Source organism: Budorcas taxicolor, chromosome 2 (genome assembly GCF_023091745.1).
Source record: "Budorcas taxicolor isolate Tak-1 chromosome 2, Takin1.1, whole genome shotgun sequence".
NCBI lineage: Eukaryota > Metazoa > Chordata > Mammalia > Artiodactyla > Bovidae > Budorcas > Budorcas taxicolor.
The window spans coordinates 66950108-66971578 of NC_068911.1; the positions used below are offsets into that span (position 1 = coordinate 66950108).

Here is a 21471-nt window from a genome sequence, read left to right on the forward strand (position 1 = left end):
AGTTCTAGAAGGTCTTTCAGGTTTTCATAGAACCGTTCAACTTCATCTTCTTCAGCGTTACTGGTTGGGGCATAGACTTGGGTTACCATGATTCAAGCAGATGCTAAATTTCAACTTAGAATATGATAGCATTCTATTTCATGATGAAAGTGTAGATTGGACTTTCCTCAGTTTGGGATGTTTAAAGGGAATGCTTGGTTGGAGCAGGAGGGACCTGTGTTAGTGGACTTCTAGCCAGACTACTTTGAGCTGGAGGCCCTGCCCCCCACTCTTTTGGTCTGAGTGCATTGTTGGCTGTGTGTGTTAAACCCACCCCACCAGCATAGGTCAGCTTATCTGGTTATTAGCCTCAGGTTTTAGGGTAGTGGGCTTGGCTAGAGAGAAGTACCAGGCTTGGAAGCTGTAATTATTCCAGAGTAAGAGTGAGTCAGCTTGACAAACTGCCAGAGCTATCTAGTTAGCCATCAAATTTGAGGATTACAGAGGCTGAGCAGAGGATAGATCAAGTCCTCCCTTCCACTTCACCCTGTGAATATACCTATATTTTTTTCCCCCAGTTTTAAAGATAGCATTTACTGGTTAAATATAAATAAAATATCATTGTAGTTATTAAAAAGGCAGAAAAAGAAAATCTCTCTGGAATCCAATCTTCCAGATTTCTGTTGCTACCAATTTGATAAGACATCTATATAGTTTCATTTTATGAGTACATTTATTTATATGTATTATATATAGTTTCAGAACCACAAATGGAATCACATTATGCCATTTTGCCATAAATAATAAGACTTAATATCTATGGAATGTTTACTTCATGCCTGTAAGTTGGGGTCCTCCTGGCTGTGCTGACCTCAGGCCCTTTTCTCTGCCCTGAGTAAGTTCTGCTCCATAAAGTCCAGGCCTTCCCCCACCTCAGGAGCTCACACACACACACACACACACACACACACACACACACGTGCTTTGCGAGGATCTGCCGTCCAACAGGTCGTGGAGGCTGGGTAGGCAGATGGGGTATTCACACATCAGGGGCCCATGGGCACACCTGACCTTTAGATTCATTTTCTCATTTAGTCCTCATAATCATCATATGTTGAATTGGCATTACTATCCCAGTTTTACAGAAACAAACAGGTTCAGGTTCAATAGCTGTCCCAAAGTTGCACAGCTAGAAAGTGGCAGAGCCAAGACTTGAGCCCAAATCTGTTTGACAATAATATCCATATTCTTAATTTCTTTCCTTTGTTCTGAATCTGCTTTTTTTTTTTAACTTAGCAGTGTATTTTGAACATTTTTCCTTGCATGAAAACTGTTCTATAAATGTCCCATAATTTGTTAATAAATCTCTAATTAATGTGTTTTAGATTGTTTTTAATCTTTACCTCTCTTTTTGTGCTAGTATCAAACTGTTCTAATTATTTTAGCTTTATGATTTATTTGGGCTTCCCTGGTGGCTCAGAGGTTAAAGCGTCTGCCTCTAGTATGGGAGACCTGGGTTCAATCCCTGGGTCGGGAAGATCCCCTGGAGAAGGAAATGGCACCCCACTCCAGTATTCTTGCCTGGAGAATCCCATGGACGGAGGAGCCTGGTGGGCTACAGTCCATGGGGTCACAAAGAGTCGGACATGACTGAGCGACTTAACTAACTATGATTTATTGAAATATATAGTAAATCTAGCTTTTAATACTTATTTTTCTCTGTGCTGTGCTTAGTTGCTCAGTCATTCCAACTCTTTGCGACCCCATGGACTGTAGCCTGCCAGGCTCCTCTGTCCTTGGGAATCTCCTGGCAAGAAAACTGCAGTGGGTTGCCATGCCCTCCTCCAGGGGATCTTCAGAACCCAGGGATCGAACCCAAGTCTCCCACATTACAAGCGGATTCTTTACCATCTGAGCCACCAGGGAAGCCCAAAACTCAACTCTCAAGCAGTTCATTTTCTAGAATAATGATATATTTAATTTGTAATGTTCTCCAACAACCCTATTATGATTTTAACTGTAATTGTGTTAGATAAACTTTATAGTGGCTAGAATTTTAATCAGGATGGTTTTGATACGAATAGATAAATTTTGAGTGCAGAGTCTGGCTGAAGCAAGTTTTAGGTCAGTGTCTCAGACTGCAAATCTGGGAGTCCATGAACCTAGAACATATACTTCATTGAGTGTTGTTGAGGCTTTGGAATATTGCCATGGAGCCACTCATAACCATGGTTCTTGGATTTCTGGATTGTGAATCCTTTTTAAAAGCATTTGGAAAATGTGTGCTGTTATCCTTCAAAGGTACATAAACATAGAACTTTAATACAATTTCAGGATATTAGGAAACTCCTGAATTCCATTTATGGATCATGAACTAATAATTTCTGCTTTGGGAACTAAAGAATACAAAATAGAGAAGTCAAGTAGTCGGAAAAATCTAGTTAAGGGTGATATAGCATAACTTGGTTATGGTGTTCAGTTGCTAAGTCATGTCCGACTCCTTGTGACCCCATGGACTATAGCCTGCCAGGCTCCTCTGTCCATAGGTTATGGTAGTGTCTGAAAAGAAAGTACTATTTTTGTGGTACATGGATTGACAGTCAGATATTGTAACCAACTAGTAAGAATATTGAATTTTCCTGATGACATTGGAATGAGGATGAGGACATTGAATAACAGCCTTGGAATGCCTAGGCTAACCAAGGAGTAATTACAGAGAATTCCATGGGCAGAGGTACCTGGCGGGCTGCAATACATGGGGTCACAAGAGTCGGACATGACTGAGTGACTAACACTTCCACTTCCAAGGAAGACAAACATGCCAGGGTGGTTGGACAGAAAGTGAATTTTTGAGTCACTTAGACCTGAATCTGAATCTCAGGTCTGCCCCTTACTGGCAGTCAGAATTTAGGCAAGTCACACATCCTTTCTGAGTCTGAATATATTACAACTGCTGTTAACAATGACAGTAATGAACTACACCAAGACCATAGAGCATTTCTGAAGTGTAAATATGAGGCTATTGTTAATAAGAGTCAGGGCAGAACAGCAAAGTGTTCAAGGTGAATTTGGATTGGTTTTTTTGTAGTTAAAGTGTAGTTCAGCAAAAGCTAGTCCTTATAGAATGTTAAGACTAGAACCCTGAATTGAGATTTCACTAAGAAAGCCAGTATTATTGGTAAGCATCAGAAATTTAAGAAAAGTACTAATGAGCAGTTATTCCAGTTGGAGAAGATGTGTGCTTTAAAGGAGTACCCAAGAGACTGTATTGCCATTTTGTAGATTATTAGTATTTTTCAATAATCGTAATAGCAATGACAACTCACATTTTCTGAGAACTTACTCTGCCAAGACATATACTAAACACCTTATATGCATTTTGAACTTTACAACAACCCCCAGAAGGTAGATCGCGTCTTTATCTGCAATTTATCAATGAAGTAATAGGTTATAGACTGGTGAGTGGTGGATCTAGGATTTATTCCTGCATTTAAGCAGTAAATGGTTACCTCAAGTTAGTACACTTATGTTTTTGCCATATAACCAAAAAAATTCAAATGACTAGGAATTTTTGCATAATCTTCGTTATGTACAGAATTTATTTTGAAAATGAGGGATTTGTTAAGGTTATCAGAACTGCCCTCTTCCTACATCTGTATTTCCATGTAACGATGTTAACTAAAGAAATACAAAATTCTAAAGTAACTTCTGATGCATCAAGCATTAGTTTTTTTATTTAATGTTTTTATTGTGGTCTAATTTGTTAAAAGTAGGTTAAGTATGTATTCTTATAGATTACTTTTTCAGTTAACTGCATTCAATTAAAGGAATATTGTTCTAAACATAATTATTAATATATGTGTGTATATATTCAAGCATAAGAAAAAATTCAATCAATCCATTAAATATTTTATGCACATAAGTCCACATATTTTCTTTCATTTGATCAGAAGTTTGTCAGATAAGGAACATAACATCTTTAATTTTGCTAAAACTAAAAATTAATTTTTACTGTAAGAACTATGCAGTTTGGTACTGTATCATGTAATGATCATTTACATAAGATAATCTCATCTGAGAGCAATCTATTTTTGATTTGTCTTAAGTAAAACTGACATCTTAGTAATCTAAGGTGTCTTTTCTTGGCTGTTAAATCTTTTGTGGGGATATTTAAGACTGTGTTGAGTTTAAAATAAATATTTTAAATCTTAAAGTATTTTTACATTCAGCTGTTTAAAAACTTGGTTATAATCTATAAATTTTTCCAAGAAGATTTGAACGTGGCTTTAGTGAATATACTGCTTTAGAACTTAAACTATGAGTTAATTTTCTTTAAGCTGTGAGTGCTCCTTATTTATAATATAATACGTTAGTGAGAAGGAGGGAAAAAAACTAATGCCGAAAAGATTTTGTGATAAGATCTCTATGTCTGAAGTCATGGTCCAGTTAATTTAAAATGAAAGCGAAATTTGGAAATTCCTTCACTAGCAATCAGCATTTATTGAGACCCTTTGGATTCCTAAAAATATTTATGGTTTCGAAAGTATTTTACACTTTTTATATGATTAAGATTTAATTTCCTTCCTTAGTTTTGGTTTGGGTTTCCTTTGTCTGTTTTCTTCTCCTTTTTTTAATTGAAAAAAAAAAAAAAACTAATAAAGCCAAATATGAGATGGTACTTTTCTCCTCCTTTTGTATAATCTTGTTGCATGTCTCTACATAAGCTGTTCTGGCCACTCATCATAGTAACCAGCTGGGCCATTTCACCTGCTGGAGCCATTAAAGAGGACTCTCTCCCCCTAGATTAATCCCCTCCGACATCAGTTTTTCGCACTGACAACTGGAGCAGGCATTCAGAATTTGCAGGTGGCCAGTGTGACGCACATAATTGCCTACAATTTTAGGCAATGAATAAAAATGGTCTACATTACTTGTCAAAGGTTGTATATGCAGTGCCAAGTGAGATCTATGGGAAGCCTTTTAGGGTTTAAAGAACAGTTAATAGCAAGGCTGCACAGGGCTTTTTTAATCATAATGCATTTGTAATATAGCACTTTGATCTTCTCCTTGTAGGAAATGGTGTTACATTAGCCACTTTTAAACATTTATGAGTGAAATTCAGTTATAGAAGAGTAAAAGTGATTATTCTTAAGCAGAACATGTTAGATTTCATTAAAAGTTTTTAGCTTGCCCCTTCCTTCTTAAAGTCTGTGGGAAGTCTTTTTGCTGGAGGGTTTCAAATCAGGATCTAAGGATATAGAGCTTTTTCCTTATTTTTCCTGTTGGTAACAGCAAGATTTGGAACGAAGGTATACTAAATATTGAGGTAATTTAATAAGTAGGTATTTATAGAGACTCACTGATTTATGGTAAAGTAACATATATCAATGAAAATCTAAGAACTTTATTACTAATAATTGTATATTACAATAAAATTTGAGAAATGCATATTTAAAACATACTCATAAGTTACCTTAACAACAACAACAACAAAACAGATGACTCTCAAACACACTTCTTCTGGAAGAGCTAAGTTTGACCTTTCAGACCCAAGAGCCTTTTATTAACACCTGCCTGTAAGGAGAACCTTGCCACACGCAGCTTTTAGATTCAGAACCACAAAACTGATGAGGAAAGGCTTGAAGGGTTCAGTTTGTGTCACTTGCTGTTTGCCGTTTCCATTTCACAGATGATTAATCTTTCTGTGAAGAAAGGCCAGAGAAACAAAGCACATTGGGCTCTTCCTGCAGTTACTCCTTCTGAATGCACACTAGCTTGCTAACTAAAAGGCCTTTAGATTTCCAGCAGAGAGAGATGTTCTGAAAGTGAATGCAGCTGGTTGGAGGTCACCAGTGCAGGGCTCTTGCCATTGTGTAATGGAGGCTTTAGCAGGTTGTGGGAGGGTGGGGGTTTGGAGCCAGGGACAGGAGAAGTGGGCAGGGAGAAGGTGTTGGCAAAAAATTAATTCAGAATAAAAAGGGTTTTGGTCAGCTGATTTAATATTTTGGAGGCTAGATCATCAATAATAGGCTCAATTTCATCTATTTTGTTTTTCTTCTTAAGGAAAAATTATAATTCAGTATTTCTTTAGTATCCCCCCATTTCCTAATTAATAACATGTTTATCTTGCAATTAACATCACTCAATAGTATTGAAATATTATTAACTCTTGTAGACTTTGGTGTGTTTTAATTGTCTTGAAATTTTTAAGATTATTACTGACTTTGCTAGTATTCCACGTTTCACATGTTAAAAGGTTAATGCCACATTAATGTTTCATTGCTATTTGGTTTTTTAATGAGATATTGAAAATGATTATCTGTATGAGTCAGTTCTCTTTTCTTAAAAAAAACTTCACTTTGTTTTTATTTTGAGGGTTTGAAAACTTTTAATTTTAATATTTAGTATCTAAATGCTTAGTATTCATCTTGTATTTCCTTTTTTTCCAATTGTATATAGGACATAATGTGCAAAGTCAAATCCTGGGTTATAGATCAAAAGAAACCTGTTCGATTCTATCATGATTGGAATGACAAAGAGGTAAGTTATAAATATGATTCCATCTGTTATTACCTTTGATTTCTTAGAGAACAAGTTAGAGTTGTCATTATTTTTCACTTATTATTATGCCTAGTAAAACTTTATTTCTCTCAATGATTTCTTATTCCCAAACTTGTTATGTTTTTCTTTTCCTCTACTGATATTTCATGACAACTAATCTTTAAGAAAGAAAATCTATAAAAATAAAAATGGCTACTTGTTTAAATATAATTTTCTTTCGAGTTCTTCAATGACTTTATTTACTCAACTTTTAAAAAGGATTCTTTTTCTGTCTCCCACTTTAGATTGAAGTATTGAATAAACATTTATTTCTGACTTCAAAGCCAATGGTCTACTTGGTTAATCTTTCCGAAAAAGACTACATTAGAAAGAAAAACAAATGGTAAGTTTTTTTTCTCTCCAGATATACCCTTACATATCATATCTATACACATACAAACTCACACATATGTACTTACTGCTGTGTTCGATTTTAATATATTTCTCCTTATTATTAAAAACTTTAAAATGGATGGGAAAGCTTTGCCTGTTGTTAACATTTTGAGATGAGTCTCCGAATGATTTACACTGGGAGAACTTAAGGGGGGATAAAGAAGAATTACATTAAGCAGTATTGAATTATACATATGTACTTAAATTGAATAGACATTGATTTTTTTCCTTTGCAAAATGAGAGTAAATGTAGTTAGAGCAATAAAACTTTTTAATCTAGGATATTTTAACTTTGTTGATGTTTTATATGACTTTAAAATACCTGCTTAGGATCATAGCTGGACATAAGTTTTAAAATCCAGATTGAATGCTTTAAAAACATTTTTATTAATTAAAAATACTGTCTGGTGGAGGGAAAGATCAAGTATTTGTTTAAAACATACAAATGTAAAAACGATGCACTCATGTATTGATTGTCATTTTTGACATGTAACCAAAATGTACAAGGTTTCCTTTTTGTTCACTTGTAGCTTCAAAAAATTATACGTTCATGTAATATAAGGGCATATACATATTTGGCATAGTACTCACTGGAGTCTCAGTATTTTATGCTGTTAAGCCTACAAGCCAAAGGTATCCAAAGCAAAATATCTGAATTCTCCTAAAATATATTGTCGTTTTTTTCCCTGTACTTCATTAAGTACTTAGATGCACATGGTTTCAATTTTCCATTAAAAATTCTCATTTCCATATGATATCAAAGAGTGAGAAGCTTTAAACTGAAAAATAAACATTCATAGACTGGAAGCCAAAACAATAATTAATGTCAGATGGTTAACTCCAATAAATCATTAGAATAAATTCTGTGAAATTACTGCAACTAAAAATGCCCTCTTGATATTACTGTAAGACAGTTTGTGTTCCTGATAGGAAACTGAATTTGGCCTCTTTATTGGTAATGTTCTAGAAAGCATAAACCTGACATGGTCTGACTGGTCAATATCCTCCAATAGATAATTAACTTCAAAATAAATAGTTCTGTCTTATTTCTTATATAAAATTCTTACAGATTTCATGATTAATATGTTAAAAATTGTTACCTTTGGGAAGGAATTTTAAAATATATTATTTGACTTCAGTCAATAAATCTCATTGTAGTATGAATGGTATGGTTTCCTGAGGCTCGGTGAAACAATGCAGACATCAAAGTTTACATGAAAAGGGATGAGTCAGTTTCCTTGCCCAAAGGGGCTTCTCACACCTGTATTTGGATGATTACAGGTAGAACTCCCTGGCTCTAATTGTATAGTAAATACCATTTCCCAGACCCTAATGGTAGACAGACTGCTTGGGAGACGCCAGTCTGTGATTTAGCTGTCGCCAGACACCCCGTGTTTTTTGTGAGACCAGTTGTGATGATGATATGGTTATAGCCAATTGAAAGTAAAATCTTGTCTAAATAGCAAATTTTAATTTATAAAAATGTAGAGGTATGGATGATCCTATTTATAAAACCAAATTTTGAATTTTATGTGTAACTAATGATCTGGTTTGGGGGGGTATGTAGGTTTGGTGGAGGTTGTGGGGGGTGGGGGGGGTCAGATCTTGTGGAAGTTAGTGTAATTGTAGCTGAAAGATCAAAGACTGGGTAACTGAGTGATGTTCCAGAAGAGAATTTACCACATAGCCATTTTCTGTACAGTTTCTGCCGCCTGCTGTTCCTATTTTCCCTCAAGCTAGCCATTGACTACCCCCTGTGCATCCCTGCTCGTAAAAAATGATTGAGGAAGTATTTGTCATGTATTTATGAGTGGGAAACATTGTGTGATAGGGAATGGCATCTACTGGAGCCAGAAAGATTGCCATTTTCCTTTCATTCAGCCACTCTGCTACAGCTTTAAATCCTCTGTTTATGCAACACATCCTTTGTATTAAAGTGCAGCATAAATTTTTATTATGAAGGATATGAACACTAGGTTTTCATCACTTATAACATTGCAAGCAGATGTCAATAGTTAAAATATGTTTTAATTGCTAAATCCTTTAAATTTGTGTTAGCATCTTGTTCTTTGGTAATGTTTATATCTCAGCTCTATTTGCATTAGCTGCTCCCTTAGCAGAAGAAAAGGGTTTTTTTTTAAGGTAGTAAGTAATGTAATGTAGCAAATTAAAACTAATGCAGGAAGCGGTAATAAATATTTTCGTGGGTCTTTTAGATCTGGAAAACTATTTTAAATGGTCAGGAGAGAGGAGGAAAAGTGTGATTCTGGCCATACGAGGAAGACTAAAACTATATTTTAATTACTAAAATTCACTTTAAATGTTAATGTGTTATTTTTCAATCCTAGAAAAGAAGTAAACATTTTGAAAGATAAGTCTCTTGTGTTACTGAGTAGGTGTATTGACCTTTTTGAAAGATGTAAACACCATAATGGCCCCAAACATCACTGGTTTTATCAATGTTGAATTAGTCTTTTCATTCATTTATGATTAAGACCTAGCCCCTGAAGAAAAGCTAACATCACAGTTAGGTTGAGTTGTGATCAGATGACAGTAAGTAAGATGTTGTAAGGGATATCCACAGAAACCTTTATTATTACTATTATATATTGTTATGCTTTGAATGAATAAAACTATGCAGCCATTGTTATTATGTTGTTGTCATTGTTGTCTTTGGCAGATGTCAGTGATTTTTTAACACTTGAGGATTTCGTATATTAAACATGATCGGTTACTTATAACTAAGATTTATTACATGCAGTATTAATTTTCATTTGAGATTGCCTGCTAAGTCATGGTGTCAAGCAGGTGTAGGGCATTAGTCCTGCTAAACAGTTGCTTGATTAGGAAGAGTAAATTTCAGTCTTTGCACATTTGTTGCTCTGTTAGTATATGCTATCTAATGATGAAATCTGCAGAACAAACTAATTTTGTGCACCTACATAGCTTTCTATTGTGTTTCATTTCTGTGTTCTCTTGTCCCCATCCTTCTTAAAACTGCTGCTGCTGCTGCTGCTGCTAAGTCACTTCAGTCGTGTCTGACTCTGTGCGACCCCATAGATGGCAGCCCACGAGGCTCACCCGTCCCTGGGATTCTCCAGGCAAGAACACTGGAGTGGGTTGCCATTTATTTTCTCCAATGCGTGAAAGTGAAGTCGCTCAGTCGTGTCCGACTCTTAGCGACCCCATGGACTGCAGCCTACCAGGCTTCTCCGTCCATGGGATTTTCCAGGCAAGAGTGCTGGAGTGGGGTGCCATTGCCTTCTCCGTTAAAACTGTTAATAAAGGATAATTTTATTTTATTGTTTATTATGCTACATATTTATATTCAACTGAAAAGTATAACTAAAATTTAAGACATTCAGACTTCTTGTGTGTCTTTGTGTATTTATAAACATGTATTTGCATATGCCCTGGTGGGCTTGTGGTCACTGAACATTATTCTCTAATATTACATAAATCAATTAATCTGAGTGTTGAAATTTATTTGATAGGTAGACAGGACTTGCAAAGTCTTTTAAGCTATTATATAATGAAGGGCAATGTGTCAGGTTCACAATGAATTTTTAATAGAGAAATGTTTTATTAATTCTTATTTTTCTATGATTCAGTCTTTCTTATCCCAGCTTTTCTGTTTTTGTTTGTTTTCCACAAGTTTGTACCTAACAACTAAACATAGTTTGGCAATGCTGTACAGTGTGTACCTGGCCAAGGGGAGAATCATGGAATAAGCTCAATATTTTCTTGACTTTTTGAACTGTATGTAAGAATCGCAGGTATTTACAAAGGGGGAAGTGTGAACATTTTTGCATATAATTTTTCATGTGTGCTTAGTCGCTCAGCCGCGTCCAACTCTTTGCGACCCCTTGGACTGTAACCTGCCAGGCTCCTCTGTCCATGGGATTCTCCAGGCAAGAGTACTGGGGTGGGTTGCCATGCCTTCCTTCAAGGGATCTTGCCAACCCAGGGATCAAACCCAGGTCTCCCACATTACAGGCGGATTCTTTACTATCAGAGCCACTGGGGAAGCCCAGTTTTTTTTTTTTTTCATGTATATATAATATAAAACAAAACTGTATTCATGTATATCACATGCTATTCAGGGGCGAAAAAACCTTTCAGATATATAGGAATAGTTTGAGCTGTAGTATCTATTGGATTCTTAGGCTTTCTTGGATAAGCTCATCATATATTCACAAAAAGTACGGATGTTGACACGTGAGCATACTTTACACAGCTACTATAATTATTGCTGTTCCTACAGGTATTTAGTTGTTTATCAACTCTCCATGGAGGTAATACTAAATGATCATCTGCCATACTGTGAGCCTTAGGTTTTATTTTCCAATTTACAGTAGGAGGTCTGACAGAAATTGTTCTACCTAACTCATCCTTGAACATTTCTCTCCACAATACATATTATGTACATTTCCATTATGTCTTATCAACAGGAGCAGTATTCACCACTATAGGAGGATTTGTTCACTGATTTCCATTATTTTCAGGCTATATACTTTACATGAGCAAAAGTCCACTTCCGCAATTATATTTCTAGAAGGTTAATATAACCTTCTTCACACAACATTTTCTTGGATTTCAAGAATGCTGTGATGTATTCTGTAATACTCTTATAAGAAGTCTTCAATTTCTGACAAGATTATTCATTGAAGCTAGAAATTTAACATAGATATACTGCTTTGAAAAAAATCATTGTACATTTGATTTACTTGAAACAAAATGGGAATGATTAATTATTATTACATTATTCATTTTACTTCAGGAAGCTTCTCAAATAGATATAAAATTAGGTTCAATTTGTGTAAACTTTTCAGGAATACACCCTAGTATCTAAAACAAGATTCACAAGTATAAGATTTTTTTTTAATGTTTCACTTTATCATCCACTAGTCTGGCAAAGTAAAAGCCCTGAATTATCCACATAGTGTTTCTTTGTGGATAAGGCAGTGGCACCCCACTCCAGTACTCTTGCCTGGAAAATCCTATGGACAGAGGAGCCTGGTAGGCTGCAGTCCATGGGGTCGCGAAGAGTCGGACACGACTGAGCAACTTCACTTTCACCGTTCACTTTCATACATTGGAGAAGACAATGGCAACCCACTCCAGTGTTCTTGCCTGGAGAATCCCAGGGACGGGGGAGCCTGGTGGGCTGCCATCTCTGGGGTCTCAGAGTCGGACACGACGGAAGCGACTTAGCAGCGGCAGCAGCAGCAGCAGTGTTTCTTTGGGATTATAATTTCTATTTAACACGTGAAGAGTTTTTTAGCTGAATTAAATTTGGATAGCTATAATTTGTAATTTTTACTAGAGATTGCTTTATGAGGACTACTGCTTGTTTTCTTCATTGCCAGATAGAAAAGGGTGATAAGACAGGTCAAGGGTATTCTGGAAGCCTAAACTGAGCAATTTTTTTTTTTCAGTATGGGATTGATTAAATTGGTAAATGCTATACAAAAATAGCCTTAATTTTACTGAAGTAAGTGTAAATAAATCTAAAAAGAAAATATTTTCTTATCCTTTTCTGTGTTATATTTTCTTGTTTTTGCTACTGAATAATTATCAATTAGTTATTTTTTAATTTGTGTTATGATAAAGCTTTGAAAGTATCATATGTGCTATGAATTAGGATTTCAAATAATTTCTAGTGAATGGATTTTGTAGAGTTGATTGTTTCTTAATTTCTCTGATCAAAATCTTAAAAGTTGAAAAGAATATACTAAAGCAAGATAATCTTTTTATTTCAAAACATGGAAGGCTGAAAGAAGTAGGAGAGAAAAGACCTTTAGCTATTCAGGAGTGCTTTTATTTGAAATGCCCTTTGGAATTTGTAAATGTATGTATATGTAATAATACTTTTGAACTTTCCTGGTTTTCATTAAATTGTTTTGGGTTACTCGTTCAGCAGTTTCATAGTCCTATCAAGAGATATTATTACCCTAAATCATATAGTCATAATGAAACCAAATCGCACGTCTGATGCCATATTTGAAAAAGGTAATTATAGAAGAAAGCACATCTTTTTATATGGATATAAAGCTATTGACCCACCATATTAGGCATGGTAGGAATTGCCCCTGGCCTATTTTCCTTTTTACCCAGTACAGTTTATAGACAGTAATTTCTCTTTGCAAGATTGTTCACTGAATTTGAGAAACATACTTTCAGGAGAGTCAGTTTTATTTTCATTAGCACCATCCGTTCGTTGACTTATTGATTTATGAGCAATATGCTTTATCAAATGTGTCAGGACTCATCTTTTTTAAAGTAGCTGAAGAATTTCACTGTATATATTAATAATAGGGAGGAGTTTTACAAATTTTCTTCCAGCTCTAGGAGACTAAAGCTCTTTTAAAAAAACAGTGTTCTCTAGGATTCTCTTATGAAATTAAAACATATATTCTCCATACATGCGCGCGCGCGCGCACACACACACACACACACACACACACACACACACATATAAAAACTAGGAAATAAAAGGCGAACTTGGGCATACAGCTATATAATGTTCCTCAGATCACAAGTGAGTCTCATGTACACAGAACGTTTTTCTGCCTCTCTACCTGACTCACTTTGGTGAATACTGCAAGTTCTGTTGTTATTCTTAAAAATCTGTGTCCCCATAGATTAAGGATGGCTGAGTCAGATTTTGTTTCTAAAACTATGAGTTGAGGTGAACTACACTCATTACATGGAAGTTTTGAATAGGATAAGAGGGCAGGGCCTTGTGAAGACTGAGGAACGCAGTCTCACTGCGGTGTAAGTGATCTCAGTAACTTACAGTGTGGAAAAGGAAAGCAAAGAGGCCCCTTGAGGCAGTTCCACTGTTGGGCCTAATACCCTGTGCTTACGCAGGACAGGAGAGGAGGAGTATTTTCTGCGCCCTTCCCTCTGTGGCCTCTCCTGTGTTCCCCCGTCACTAGACCTACCTTTGGAGATACTGCTATAGTCTAACTATATTGTAAGTTCAATAGACTTCTGAAGGCTAGACCAAAATGCTGGATACCACTGATAACATTGGTGCTACAAGGAAAGTGAGTGCTAAGAAACTTAGAGCATAAAGTCTATTTATAAATTAGATAGTATGTTATTAGGAAGTTCGGTGTATTAAGAATATAACTACTTTAGAATTTGAAATGCTAGTGTTGTGGTCCTTATTTGATGCTAACTGGTTCTTTGACCTCAGGCAAGTGATAGCCTTTTACATATTGAAGACAGGTCATCTGAATGTTCACATAAAATGTGTTCTGTATAAACAGTATTTCCCAAATTTAATTAGCATAACTCAAAAAATACAGTAATAGAAAAGGGACTTGTTAAGTCTTCTACATGTGTCTTTGGGGGATACATTCTCTTGTTTTTTCTTTCCATTATATAGATAATGGAAAAAATGTATGCTTTGAGACAGTTGTCATCCAAAACAAACTGAGAACTGTCTCTATTGTGCAGTATGGGTAGCAATAAAACCCTTATCACCACCATCTTCTATAGGGTTCTGCCCTTATCTCATAGTCAGGTTAGGACCCCGTGACTTCATTATTTGCAGTTTAGAGGATTTTATTGTCATTCAAAAGAAGAGATGCCCATGCAGATTTCTTCTCAACTCTTATATGTAGGTTTGTCGTGGTAGGATTTTTTTCTAACTGTGGGACAATCCAGAGCATTCCTGAGGTTACAGGTACACAATTCATGAGCAACTCTTCCGGATTGAATTGATGATAAAACCTGGCCTTTTTTCCTCCTCTCATTCCCACTCCCATACCTCTACCCCTTGAAAATAAGTCTTTTTTGGATCTTAGACCATGCTCTTGTCTTTCTCATAGTGGGCAGCTATTGCTCTGGCTAGAATGAGAACAAAGTGGAAATAAAACTTACTTGTAGAATTGGCATGTCTATATTTGAAACTAGTTACGTTACTCAAAATATTACACTTCCTTATTCTAAATTGCCCTAGAAAGCGTTTCCCCATCAAAAACATTTGATTACAAAACGCCCTCAAAAGCCTACTAAATCCGCCATGTAGTAAAAATAGTACAGTTTGGGTGAAACATATTTTGGTATCTGACCATTTTTATTATCAATTTAAAATTCTGCTAAAAAATATGTTTCAGAATAACTGACACAGGAACTCTGAGTACACCTCTGTAAACTGGGGGCTGCACACTGGTTCAGTCTTTTTAATGCTTTATCAAGAAGACAATTTACTTTATTAAAACTGTCATCATGAATTTAAAATTTGTAGATTCGTATGAATACTGTAGGCTTATCAAGAAGATAGGTACTATGCTTTCTTTTTCCTTTTCTAAGCAAATAATCATTGAGCCTGGACAGAAAAAACCTTTGCCCCCATAAGGGTTATAGTCTCATGGGATAATAGACGACTAACAAACAAATATTTAATATAATGTCAAGAAATGATTAGAATCACTTTGCTGTACACCTGAAATAATATAACATTGTTAATCAACTATGCTCCAATATAAATAAAATGAAACATTTTTTTAAAACAAAGAAAAAGAAAGAAGAAATAACCTCAGTGGCTTAACTTATATCACTATTTCACTTGACCTTTTTTTTTCACTTGATCATTTTTATAAAATACTTTATCATCTATGTTTATGATACCTTCATTATGCTAGTCTACATCTTTGAAATCTCAGAATTAATATTTAAGATTTATACTTTTTCTTCAAAATTAATTATTAGCTTGAACTTTTTTCATCATATCTCTCACATTTTAATGTCTTTTTCCCCCATTTCCTTTGCCACAGCCCTATCACATATAATTTTATTGCTCTAAGACTATCACTCTATCTACTTTTTTCAGATAAATCGAGCATGTAGCATAATGCATAACTAAAATTTAGTTAACAGCCAGATTATATTTGCTCAATGAATAATGTTGGGGTGTTATTTATGAGTTGTGAAAATTAGGCTGCTGGAATTTTATATCTGGCTTTTAAAGTCTGTCTTTTGGAAATTTTGCCTTTCTCATTTTAAAAATAAAATGAGAAAGGTAAAATAAAAATAATAACTCTGTCTTCCTCATAAAATTGTTATGACTATTATATCAGTTGATACACTTTGATCATTTACGATAGTAATTGGTACATAGTAAATTCTGCCCCCAGAATTTTCAGTGTTTACAAATGAATGAAAAAATAAATGCACGAATTAAATAAGTAAATCAAGGTAACAGGTTGCTAATTTTAGTTAGGGTGGTCAGGGAAGGCCCTTAAGAAGTAAAGGAATACACATGACAGAGGAAGGATCTGAGGAAAACTTGGTCTAGAGAGGGGGAATAGCAAATGCAAAGGCAAGTGTGATGGACCATCGGAAAAAGAGTGTAAAATGTGAAGGCAACCATTTGATAAGAGCTAATAAATTCTTATTCAACTATATTGCAATTAAAAAGATTAAAACGTATCCTAAATGTGTGCAAGTAAAATTTGCAATTATATAGATTGTTTGTATATAGTATAAATTTGCAATGATCAGGATTGCTGGGAGAAATATCAAAAACCTCAGATATGCAGATGACACCACCTTTATGGAAGAAAGCAAAGAGGGACTAAAGAGCCTCTTGATAAAAGTGAAAGAGAGTGAAAAAGTTGACTTAGAACTCAACATTCAGAACACTAAGATCATGGCATCTGGTCCCATCAGTTCATGACTATTAGATTGGGAAACAATGAAAACAGTGACAGACTATTTTTTTGGGCTCTAGAATCACTGCAGATGGTGACTGCAACCATGAAATTAAAAGACATTTGCTCCTTGGAAGAAAAGCTATGACCAACCTAGACAGCATATTAAAAAGCAGAGACATTACTTTGCCAACAAAGGTCCATCTAGCCAAAGCTATGGTTTTTCCAGTAGTCAGGTATGGATGTGAGAGTTGGACTCTAAAGAAAGCTGAGTGCCAAAGAATTGATGCTTTTGAAGTGTGGTGTTGGAGAAGACTCTTGAGAATCCCTTGGACTGCAAGGAGATCCAACCAGTCCATTCTAAAGGAGATCAGTCCTGGGTGTTCTTTGGAAGGACTGATGCTAAAGCTGAAACTCCAATACTTTGGCCACCTCATGCGAAGAACTGACTCATTTGAAAAGACCCTGATGGTTGGAAAGATTGAAGGCAGGAGGAGAAGGGGATGACAGAGGATGAGATGCTTGGATGTCATCACCAACTCGATGGACGTGAGTTTGAGTAAACTCCGGGAGTTGGTGATGGACAGGGAGGCCTGGCGTGCTGCGGTTCATGGGTTGCAAAGAGTTGACTATGACTGAGTGACTGAACTGAACTGAGATTTGTTTAAAATTTCATCTTTTCTTTTTGATGCTTGTCTAGCAACTTGCTAACCCATACTATTACTGGCAAACCACTTTTAAAAGTCGCTTGATGTATGACCTCAAAGAAGTAGAATGAACTTTACTAAGAGTAACAACCTACATTTGTCACAACTTTACAGTGTTTTAATTTACGTTACTTCATTGAATACTCAGATCTTGAAATGGCCTCAGACACTGTCATTTGCCTTGAATTGAAGTTTTATTACAATAAAGCATTTTCATAATTGGATTAAGAGATCTGCATTTTAGCTTACTAATGGGTTAAGCTAACAGATAAATAAGTTTTGTGTTTCCATTAAGAGATACAAAAGTGCCTTTTCAGTACTTCAAGTGTTTGTCATTAATATAAAGGGGTACTCACCAGTATTGCTAGGTCATTATCAACATTTCCTTATAAATTCTTTAAAAAGAACAGTCTGTGAAAAACATCTTTGAGTTTAGTTCATTTTGAAATTTAAAAGGAAAAGATCAAATAACATCTGTCTGCTGGTGATTGTGTTTTCCCCAAAGAGCCTATCTGAATGTATGAAACATGAAGGTCACTAGTAGTTTTCATACGTAATTTATATTTTAAATTGTTAGCTTTTAAATTGTGCCATTTCTCTTTTCTCTGTCCTGTCCCCACCCTCCCATTAAGTGACAGTGACTTAGCTTTTCGTGTACCAAACCAACAGGGGGACACATAGCAAACCTTCATTATTGAGTTCCTGCTATGTGCCAGGCACCCCTTTGAGTTTAGAAATGGGTGAGATGTTAATGGAAAAGTAGTGAAACATATGAAAATTTTAAGAATATTTATGAAACATAAATAGTATCATGCCTATTTTACAGCTAAGACAGTTGGAGAGATTCAAAACGTGCCCAATTTCTTACAGTAGTAGAAGAAATAGACCCATTTGATTAGAATGTTTATGCTAGTCCCATGCGTGACACTGCAGGATATATTTGTGAATCTTCAGAAATCTTTGAAAATACTGCTTTAATTAACTTTGTGTTCTGTTATGTTTTATCTCAGAAAATATCATCTCTATGAAATTGTTTAGTTTTAGTTAATGAAAGGAAACAATTCTCAAGATGAAACTGTGTGCTCTTCTTAGGATAATAAGTTTTAGCTGCTGCCATTTTTGCCTTGCCTTTTAATTTTGTTAACTATATAATATTGTTACAGCAAAATATTTTAGCACCTGCTTCAGCATCCATTTTTAAATATACCACATATGAAAATTTTGGTGGAGAAAATACTGTGTTTCTCATTGAAGCCCATATAAAAATTGCATCAAGTTGCCATATCTAAAATAATACTACAGAAAAGACCCCAGAAAACAGCTGTGACTATGGATCAGTTCTTACATATTTACATGATAAAAAAGAATTTTCCTTTTTTCTTTCTTCTAGCATACCATGCAATTTGTTAAGAACTGTTCACTGCTGAGGTGAGGGAGTTGATATGTAAATGAACAGGGAAATGGGAGACTATCATGAAATAGAACAACAGATAAATTCATGCGCCTAAAGTGTTGCTGTGTTAGTAGTAGTCAGGGTCAGTCAGGAAGTACTGAACACTTAACTATTTGCATTGCATTTAAGACTCTCACCAACCTTGTAGAGTAAGAACTATTACTATTTTAAGGAAGGCTAAGCAAGTATAGCAAGACTGAGAAACTTAGTGGAGAATGGCGCCAAGATTCAAACCTAAGCAGTTTCTGTCCAGACTTCTGGTTCTTTACCACTGCACCACGCTATCTCAGCGCTGGGGCACTGGTGCTGTTGAAAAGTAGACAAGGCCTAAGACTAGGTAACATACCAGCCTCATTCCCTGTCACTGCACATTTCATTCAGACATAGTTCATGCACTACAAAATTTGAGACTAAAAATTCACAATAACCTGGCTAGAGAATGCTAACTGAAGATAATATAAAAATTTTTGTCTGAAACTCTTATCTTTATTTTCATGAACTTATCTCTGAAAGCTATTTCCTAAATGTGTACCAATTTAATAGTCTTTTGTAGGGTCAGTAATTCAAATAATTTATATATTTTTACATGGAAAATATATGTTATCAGTTCTTTTTGAAGATAAGTACTTTCTTCCACCACTTGGTTGGTTGTGTGTTTGTTTTTAACCACACAGTGATTTGTTCTATTTCCTTGCATTTTCAGTAACTTGGATGTATTTTTGAGAACTTCCTGGGAGTATGGAATTGTGTGTGTATTTCTTTTGTTAATAGAAGTGTAAGCAGATAATTTGTATAATGTTCTGTTCAAGTACTGTGGTAACACATAGCAGTGTAATTGAAAGAACATTATATATGCATATTCATGTTATGTGTATGTCTCCAAAGATCTGAGTCTTGAGCAAAATAATGACTACCATTCGTTGAACATCTATTATATGCTGCACTTTGGGGCTCTTACATATGTTCTCTCATTTTGTTTAACGCTCACAAAAAGGAGAATATCTACCCAAATATCTGTCTTTCTCTCAAGCACATGAGAGAATACATTTTGGCTGTATCCTGCTAAAAATTACACAGAAACTCATTCCAGCAAGAGTTTTATATAAGCAGGACTCAATATACTCTGGTTGGTTTCCTTATAACCCTTGTTTCCTCATCTGTGAAACAGAAATAATTGAATGAAATATTTTACACATATTAAGTAAAATTATTCTGTGGTAGATAAGTACATTTGTCTTGGAATTTAATTCTCATAATTTGATGAAAAAAGCATGTATTAATATATGATCTATAGTTAACTAATCCCTGGCATTGCAATTGCACAATAAATTCTCTTTAACTTTTTGAGTGCTGCTTAAATAAAACACTGCAGTTAGGTTTGCTTCCCGGCAAGTATGAAAGTGAAAGTCACTCAGTCATGTGCAGCTCTTTGTGACCCCATGGACTGTAGGCTGCCAGGCTTCTCAGTCCATTGGATTTTCCAGACAAGAATACTGGTTTGGGTTGCCTTTTCTCCTCCAGGGGATCTTCCTGACCCAGGGAGTGAACCCCGGTCTCCCGCGTTACAGGCGGACTCTTCATGGTCAGAGCCACCAGGGAAGCCCAGGAGTGCTGGCGTGGGCGGCCTGTTTCTCCTCCTGTGGGTCTTCCTGCCAGGCATCGAACCAGGGCCTTCTTTATTGCAGGCGGATTCTTTACCGGCTGAGTATGCATTTCTGTAATTTTCACTGGTATACAACCACCGTAGACAACTCTTTTTTTGTACTTTTAGTTGAATGAAAAGCATGCTATAAATGCAATCAAGTGTTTCATACTTTCTCTCATGAGCTCAAGTCAAAAAGTATCTTTAAAGCATTTTTTAACCTGTTAATTCCCAAGAAATAAAGGATAGCAATTTTCCATTTTCTTCTATTCTAAATATACATATTTTTATTTTTTATGATGTAATGTTCTGCCTTCTGAAATTTATCAGGATAAAGGTCACTTACATTTTCTTTTCCTTTCACTGCATCTTTGTTTCCTCTCTCCTTTTCCTACCAAATATATATATATATATAAATATATATATATTTTAAGGTTTGGGATCCAGTTAAAAATCTATTTAGAAATATAAGTATCAGAGTTTGTATTTGGAGAGATTTTACTATTTCATGAATGCTCAAGACTTTTGAATGGAACAGTAGCACTTAGAAAATCTTGCTGTTTCTCCTTGTCATTAATTAAGACTAATCTGTATACCTTTCCATCTCTATCCTAATGGATGTTTCCTTATCTTGTCAGCAGGTATGCTGTAACACATACTATGTAGCTAAGAAAATCAGTGGTTTACAAGGCAGTTCGGATAGATGTTGGACTTCCCTGGTGGCTTAGACGGTAAAGCGTCTGTCTACAATGTGAGAGACCTGTGTTTGATCCCTGGGTCGGGAAGATTCCCTGGAAAGGAAATGGCAACCCACTCCAGTACTCTTGCCTGGAAAATCCCATGGACAGAGGAGCCTGGTGTCCATGGGGTCACAAAGAGTCAGACACGACTGAGTGACTTCACTTCGCTTTCTTTCACTTTCAGATAGATGTAGACTGAAAAAGAACAGCTTGTAATAATGTTTTTATTATTTAAAGTGGTTTTTTTCTGAGTCTTTAAAAAAATATATTGTGTAAAATAGTTTTCCTGGAC

General features: G+C 35.5%; 1 protein-coding gene across 1 annotated transcript in view; it reads left to right on the forward strand.

Annotated features, from left to right (window-relative positions):
• OLA1 (Obg like ATPase 1) overlaps positions 1-21471 on the forward strand; it is a 163720-nt gene that overhangs the window by 111070 nt on the left and 31179 nt on the right. Inside the window, exons 6-7 of the mRNA XM_052661184.1 lie at positions 6439-6519; positions 6825-6922. Of these exons, the coding sequence (XP_052517144.1) occupies positions 6439-6519; positions 6825-6922 (179 nt within the window). The remainder of the gene's footprint in view (positions 1-6438; positions 6520-6824; positions 6923-21471) is intronic.